General features: G+C 46.6%; 1 protein-coding gene across 4 annotated transcripts in view; it reads left to right on the forward strand.

Annotated features, from left to right (window-relative positions):
* ogdha (oxoglutarate dehydrogenase a) overlaps nt 1–6,041 on the forward strand; it is a 37,191-nt gene extending 31,150 nt beyond the window's left edge. For 2 of the 4 annotated variants that reach the window (XM_056593415.1, XM_056593416.1), the window contains exons 14-23: nt 5–133; nt 249–399; nt 1,789–1,916; nt 2,441–2,619; nt 3,049–3,120; nt 3,354–3,479; nt 3,747–3,819; nt 3,923–4,086; nt 4,387–4,541; nt 5,012–6,037. In XM_056593415.1, coding sequence (XP_056449390.1) covers nt 5–133; nt 249–399; nt 1,789–1,916; nt 2,441–2,619; nt 3,049–3,120; nt 3,354–3,479; nt 3,747–3,819; nt 3,923–4,086; nt 4,387–4,541; nt 5,012–5,132 — 1,298 coding nt within the window. In that variant the 3' untranslated portion in view covers nt 5,133–6,037. Of the gene's footprint in view, nt 1–4; nt 134–248; nt 400–1,788; nt 1,917–2,440; nt 2,620–3,048; nt 3,121–3,353; nt 3,480–3,746; nt 3,820–3,922; nt 4,087–4,386; nt 4,542–5,011 lie in introns of all 4 variants that reach the window. The other 2 variants (XM_056593412.1, XM_056593414.1) reach the window with 1 other exon arrangement.
* Nucleotides 6,042–8,214: the final 2,173 nt, after the last annotated feature.

The following is an 8,214-nucleotide window of genomic DNA, read 5'->3' on the forward strand; positions in this document are numbered from 1 at the left end:
GTAGGTTTCTTCACGTTGGACGGCCAGCCTAAATCTATGACCTGTCCCTCAACGGGCCTGAGTGAAGAGGACCTGAACCACATCGGACAGGTGGCCTCCTCCGTGCCTGTGGACGACTTCACCATCCACGGGGGTACGCACTGCATTCACTTAAACATACTGTATGGTCCCATACATGACTGTAATATTTAATGAGATAATAGCATAACCATCAATGGAAAAGTGAGTTGTATATTTGTTTGATTCAGGTCTGAGTCGCATCCTGAAGGGTCGAGGTACGATGGTGCAGAACCGCACCGTGGACTGGGCTCTGGGAGAGTACATGGCCTTTGGCTCCCTGCTCAGAGAGGGAACCCATGTCAGACTCTCTGGACAGGATGTGGAACGAGGCACCTTCAGGTACACCCCAGAGAGAGAGGAATGATTGTGGTGCACTAGAGAGGAAGAGGGTGTTCCCCTGGGACTGTAAAAAGTATGGACATAGCAGACATGGGGGACTCGAGTCACATGACTTGACTCGAGTCAGACTCGAGTCGCAAATTTGGGGACTTGAGACTTGCTTGACTAACACTGATAAAAGACTTTGACTTGAGACTTGACTTAGACTTGAGACAGATGACTCAAAATGACTTTTTAAAAGTTAGATTAAAGGTTGGATATGGGATTTGCGATGCGCCAGCAGATTTTGAAATACACAACTCAAACAACCTACCCCCTCTCCTTCTACGCTGACTCTGACTCCACCCATTCCAAGTACATGGACGCGCAAACACGCACGAGCGCGAACGCAGATGCGCGAGAGTGAGCCAGGCTAGCTAGGTTGGAGTTTAGGGTTGTCTTCTAGACAGTGCTAGGTCCAAATGTGGATTAGCTAGTTAGCTAGCTCCAGTAGCTACCGCAGGATAACAACAAACAGAAGCTTGCTCTGGGTCACAAGCTTTGAGTATGTGCACGTGCACAAAGGGGTCACTCGCGGGGAGCGGGGGAGGGGGAGTGCAGTACGACCGTTTGATTGACGTACTTACTGTCCAATGCCACTCAGTGGTTCTGAAAATCATTGGCTGGATTTTTTCGAGCCCTGCACGTTCCACAGATGATTGACTTGTTTAATTTTCATGTCAGTAGGCTACTTCTAACTCAGTGGCTGTAAGTGGGTTATGATAAGGATTTCAAGTAATTTTCAAGTAAAATTACACCGTCAGAGCCAGAGTGTCCGACTGGGCTGTTCTCAGCATACCGCAAAAAAATTAAGAGGGTTCAAGTTCCAGTCCCCAAATTCAGTTGAACCACTACCTGGACATTTGTGATGGACAGAGCTGCCTTCAGTTTTGGGCCTATTCACAGAATGGTTTTGGAATGTTTTGAATAGTTTGAGTTATTGTTAATGTTAAGACGTTGTTATTGTTAATGTTGAAATAAAACTCAATTTATGAACCACTCTCTTTACCGATTTTTAAATGTGGAAACTGGGTTAGATCATCAGATTTTTGTATGACTTGACTTGTGACTTGCTTGACCTGAGCAATGACTTGACTTGTGACTTGCTTGATTCTCACCACAGTGACTTGGGACTTGCTTGAGACTTGAAGGTTATGACTTGAGACTTGAACGTGACTTGCTCATGAGTGACTTACCGCCACCTCTGGGACATAGCGTCTGCAATGTTCCCCATTGGTTGACCAATGTGAGGCTTTCTACGGAGCGCTGCAGTTCTTTGTTGTCCTTTGGACCTCGTCTGTTGTTTCTGAATCTCTCTCTCTCTGTCTCTGTCTCTGTCTCTGTCTCTAGTCATCGGCACCATGTCCTCCATGACCAGAACGTGGACAAGAGGATCTGTATCCCCATGAACCACATGTCTCCAGACCAGGCGCCCTACACCGTGTGCAACAGCTGTCTGTCAGAGTATGGAGTCCTCGGTGAGTTTCACTGACTGACGGTCACCGGCTCAAAACAATGAGACGTATGTTGCAAAAGGGACAAACGGATGCCATCATTAAAGGCATACAGCCTTCCCAACAGAAAGTGAAGAGATCTAAGGAGAAGATACTACTGGGCCAACCACACAGCAGTAGCTCCTCAACTACAAAACAAAGACTACCAGAGCTCCTCTAAAATAAATAGTGAACTGAAACAAAAGGCTCAAACACACACTAGGCCAGAGAGACTCCTTACTGAGCCATGACTCTTAAATAGCCACAGCTGAGGCTGCGCCCCCCCCGTCTACAATTTTGATTATTTTTCTTAAATATCCATTAGTCAACAGAATCAAAGCAATCAACATGTTGCCTGAAGCTCAAATGATTTCTGTGTATCCTGGATTCAGAACGGAGAGCAGAGATAAGGAACTGAGGTGCAGCTCTGCCGAGTAGACGTACACTACACACACATCTGTTGTCATGTTAATATATGTATGTGTGTGTGTGTGTGTGTTTGCGTGCAGGTTTTGAGCTGGGCTTCGCCATGGCCAGCCCCAACGCCCTGGTTCTGTGGGAGGCCCAGTTCGGGGACTTCCACAACACAGCCCAGTGCATCATTGACCAGTTCATCTGCCCCGGCCAGGCCAAGTGGGTCAGGCAGAACGGCATCGTCCTGCTGCTGCCCCACGGCATGGAGGGAATGGTACGCGGCTCGCGGCAACACACAAGCACACACACACACACACACACAAAAACACACACACACACACACACACACACACACACTGACACACACTGACACACACTGACACACACTGACACACACTGACACAGACTCATGATATGGAATGAAAGGCTGGGCATGAAATGGCAAGCATTTCACTCCCAATTGCCTGTCTGTGTAATGTAATACACTCTTATCTATGTTGGAATGGGGGTTCTTTAATTTTTTTAATCTCGGGACCAAACAGATAATTTCAGTTGGACCGAACCACAGAGAGCCACCTGCCTCCTAACTGGAACCGTACATTGATTATAGAAACGCTGTATTAGACGCACGCTGAGGCATCAATGCCTCTTTGCTTGACTCTCTCTCTCTTTCTCTTTCTCCTCTCGTTCGCTCTCCCTCTAGGGCCCGGAACATTCTTCAGCCCGTCCAGAGAGGTTCCTGCAGATGTGCAATGATGACCCTGATGTCATGCCTGTAAAACACGCACACACACACACACACACACACCTGCAGACACCTGCACAAACCTACGCACGCATGCACACGCACACACACACACCTGGAAACACACAAATAATCACAAACGGCTATAAGAATAGTTTTCACTGTCCTACAGGACCTCCTGACGCCTGCCCTCTTGAGGTTACCATGGGTTACCAGGGGACTAGTGGTAACATGTCTGTGTGTCTTTGTGTGTCCTCCATCAGACCATGAAAGAGGACTTTGCAGTGAGGCAGCTGTTCGACTGCAACTGGATCGTGGTCAACTGTTCCAATCCTGCAAACTTCTTCCACGTCCTCCGCAGACAGATCCATGCTCCCTTCAGAAAACCTGTGAGGCGACACGCTCGCAAGCACCGACACATAAACACACACACAGCTGACCAGACGGGACGGCCTCATAATTAAGGTGGCATATAATTATAAATCAAATAAAAAAAAGATTTTATGAAATCGACACAACCTGAAACAAGGGGTAGTTGTGATAGGGCTTGTTATATCAGTCAAACCAAAAGACAGCTTCTACCTGTTGGGAGGAACAATAACTGATCCCCCCCCATTCTCCTCTTCATGTTTCTACCTCTGTCCCTCCATCTCCAGCTGATTGTATTCACGCCCAAGTCCCTCCTCCGTCACCCCGACGCCCGCTCCAGCTTTGACGACATGTTGCCTGGTAACCACAGCCACAATAACACCGTTGATCTCTTACGTGAGCGTAGGCGATGGTTGAGTTGATGGGTCATTAAATCATTGGTGTGATCCTCGCTCTCCCTCAGGTACCGAGTTCAAGAGGCTCATCGTTGAGGAGGGCGCCGCGGCAGGGAACCCCCAGGGGGTGAAGAGGGTCATCTTCTGCACGGGGAAGGTCTACTACGAGCTGGTCAAGGAGCGCAAGGCCCGCGGCATGGAGGACACCGTGGCCATCGCCCGCATCGAGCAGGTACGCACACGCAAGCACACGCACACTTACATACTCACACACACTTGCAACACACTCACTCACTCACTCACTCACTCACTCACTCACTCACTCACTCACTCACTCACACACTCACACTCACACTCACACTCACACTCACACACACGTTCACACACACACACGCAAACTCTCACACACACTTACTCACTGGCACTGACTCACTTACTCACTCACTCACTCGCACTAACTCACTTACAAACACACTCACTCAATCACTCACACACACTTTCACACACCCCTAATCCACTCCCCTGTCTCCAGCTGTCTCCGTTCCCCTTCGACTTGGTCCGGTCCGAGTTTGAGAAGTACGCCAACGCCGACCTGGTCTGGTGCCAGGAGGAGCACAAGAACCAGGGTTACTATGACTACGTCAAGCCCCGCATCAGGACCACCATCGAGCGCGCCAAGCCTGTCTGGTAATGACCTCAATAGAACCTTACAAACACATCAAGTCTGATGGAAAAACACGTTGCATTCAATTTGAGCTCAATACATTCAAAGTTGGAATGTCATGGAGTATTTATTGTTCCTAATTCTTAAATCTTCCTTCTTAATTTTCTTACCTTGGTATGAAATGGACGACTATAGAACTGCAGCCATCAGGCAGGGCCTTATGTAACTTACCCCTCCGTCTATCTCTGTCCATGTTTCTCAAATGGCCGTGGTTTCGGATTCCTGACACCTCTCTGTCTCTGTAACTTTCTCGCTCTCGCACTCGCACATTCACTCACACTAACTGACTCTCTCTCACTCTCTGACTCTCACTCTCTCTCTCTCTCTCTCTCTCTCTCTCTCTCTCTCTCTCTCTCTCTCTCTCTCTGACTCTCACTCTCACTCTCTCTGACTCTCTCTCTCTCTATGACTCCGACTCTCTCACTCTCTCCAGGTATGCTGGCAGAGACCCGGCCGCTGCCCCGGCCACCGGGAACAAAAACACTCACCTGACGGAGCTGCGTCGCTTCCTGGACACCGCCTTCGGCCTGGATGCTTTCAAAGATCAGCAGTGACCCCACCCCTAGTCTAGATCACCAAACCTTTCCCCAACGCCTCCTCCTCCTCTACACGTCCCTCATTCCCTCCATGCGCGTCATAAGCAGCTTTACTCTCCCCTGTCGTCCCTGCTCAGATCTTGTGCTGCCGGCTTGTTTTCGGGGTCATTTTGGTTCTCAGCCTGCCGTCCGCACACAGGGGACTGGCTGTGCTCCCTGATCCCTGATCTGTTTACTCCTCAGTCACTCATCATTGTCATCACTCACAACAGAACCACTCCTCTCCCTCCAACGCGGTGTCTAGAAATAAAACACGACAACCTTCAGAGTAAAAAAAAAAAAAAAAAGGCATTTAAATTCTTTGGAAATGGGTGTGTGTTTTTTTTAAAACAGTGATCACCCCGGCAACAGGTTGTTGTTGTTGTTTTTTTTGCCTAGCGGCATTTCGACGGGAAGCAAGAAAATGGGCTGACGACGACATTGTTGTCTTGATAAACACAACCAAATCTATGGCTTGGTTATTTTTGCTACTTCTTTCTCTCTTCTCTTTTTACTCATCACTCATCTTTCTGTCTTGCTTTTATCTTGTGCCAAAAATAAGTTGAGTTTAATTCTGCAACTGAAGGAAGGTTCTGCTTCATACAGGAACCACCCAGAGGAAGAAAGGAAATGGTTTGAGTGGGACGTCAAATGATTTATTTATTTTCATAAAAGGGGAAAACTATCTCTATATTGTGTTACGTTGCTTCTTTCATTAAAGGAAATCTCCTGGCTTCGGTGTCCTCTTTCTGCATTTATTTTGACGTCATCCCACCTGGAATTTATTCTGTCCCGTTTCAATTAATGGTTACACTGGTCTGTAAATGTACTGATTTGTTGCGATATTTGAGAAGCCATTTGCCACTGTTGTTGACCATGTATGATCCTTCATGGATCCAACAACAAAGGGATATTTTAAGGAAATAATGTGACTGGCAATGGCATGGCATTTAAAACCTTTCTTGAATCTACATTTACGCGTGTAATTCATGATATTACCGCTGGAGGCCGCCGCAGGGCAGCAGGAGTGAAAATCAGAACCGTGGTGGATCGGAGTGTTGTATACTTATACTTATTATAAATTCATGGTAGGTTCAAATCGGAAAAATGTCCAAAGGCTGCGGTTAATAATTTTGAATATATGTCAATGTCCAATCGAGCAGCGCATTGCTTCCCGAAGTTCCATTTAGGAATCAAGCTGTCGATGTCGACGAAATGTAATGGCGACGCGAGCCGCCTACGACTCGAGCCTTCTTCCGCAGCGTGACTGACTACATATCTCTACGGGGGCACCCAGGCAATTAGGCCTACAGAGTCAACGAGGGTAATATCAGTCCCGGTGGGGAATCCATAATCGGCCTCTGGACCACGACATGGGATTCTATGTCCCTGCAGTTATGATTTCTTGTCCAAATCTGAGTGTTACTGGTACACAATTCTCCAACATATCATGTTTCCAGTTACCCAGTACCAACTACACACACATCTCATTTTTTCTCTATTGTTTCTTCATCCAAGCTCCATCGACCCCTGTCTCAAAGCATTGATGGTAAATTTGAAATGATCTTTGGTTCCTCGCAGTGGATCACCAGAGCCTTGAGGGAAACTACTATTTGCAAGGGCCTGTGTGCGTTTGTTGCACAAGGCTTGGCTATACTCTGGGTCACATGTTTGCCCTGTGGATGTAGGGTCCCCCCCAACACGCGCACACGCAAACGCTTCGTGTTGTTGGCCTCAGGTGAACCCATTTGTGAGCCACTGGTGCAATAGCTAGCTGTTAAAATACAGTTCCTGACGCCAATAGATCTGTGTTAGTTTATCACAGAAGACTTCTGTGTCCAAGATCGCGGTTAGTGAGCCAGATGATTTCCCCCAAGCTGATCCCCAGTGACACACTGCTGGCCGCCTGGCGCCTGAGGAAAGTGATTTGTGTGACATTTCTATTTGGGAGAAATGTGGAAAGATGTTACTTCATGACAGACATGTGATGTCCACAAAGCTACAGAGAAAGGGAAACCGCTTCTAAAACACAAATTCATGGGATTCATTTAAATATCAATTTGAACATGCTCTTACATCTGTACATTATACAGTTAGCCACTGTAAATTGATATAATAGAACAAATTTGAATGTATTTATTTTGCAATTATGCAATATATTTATATTGGGGTAAGAGAGAAAGCGAAAGCTATGGTAAAACCATTGGAGTGGGCGAGAGAGATGCAAGGTCCAGACATGAGAGATGTTGTGAGATAGGATTAGGAGACAGAGACACAAGTAAAAAAAAAAATGGGACTGAGACGGAGACCAAATAGGATCAAGGATCTTCTTTATAAGATTTCTATCCATACAATAAAAATCAACCAGATAGGTGGTTGTATGTTGGGGAGACAGAGTGTCTGACCGCTATACAGCAAAAACCATCTCACTAGATGTATTGGCAACAACTGATTTGTTGTGTGTTGCCTAACACACGCAAACACATCACAATTTAAAATTTACTCAAAATGAGTAAATTTGAGCTCTTGTCGTTTTTTGTGTGTGTATGTGCATAGCTATGTATGAGTGTGTGTGTGTGTGTGTGTGGGGGGGGGGGGTAAGCTTTAGTTACCAAGGCAACAGCAATCTGCAGATCACAGTTCTATTTAGGCGGGCTGGTAGACTGGCATGCATGCGCACGCCCATACACACAAATACACACGGATACACACGTGTGTGCCGGGCTGTAGCTGACATAGGCTGCTGATCACTGGATCCATATTCATGTCCACTAGCATAATGATGTCATTATGTATATAGGAAGGCTTATAAAAAGTGATCAGGTCACAGCTCCTAATCTCCTAGTGTCTGTCCAGATCTCTGTCATGATACACAGGAGTAGTCAACATGTTTGCCGCTTTTATTCTGTTGACTCAATTATGTTAAAAGTTGTACACATGTATGATAAGAGAGATGTAAGGAGACTAAATCAAAGACTGTATGGTAAGTAAGTATGTATGAGTGTAGTGTTAATAATATGATATAACACGGTTTGTGTGTATGTACGATATGGCATAGGGG

The sequence above is a fragment of the Gadus chalcogrammus genome, chromosome 6 (genome assembly GCF_026213295.1).
Source record: "Gadus chalcogrammus isolate NIFS_2021 chromosome 6, NIFS_Gcha_1.0, whole genome shotgun sequence".
NCBI classification, from domain to species: domain Eukaryota; kingdom Metazoa; phylum Chordata; class Actinopteri; order Gadiformes; family Gadidae; genus Gadus; species Gadus chalcogrammus.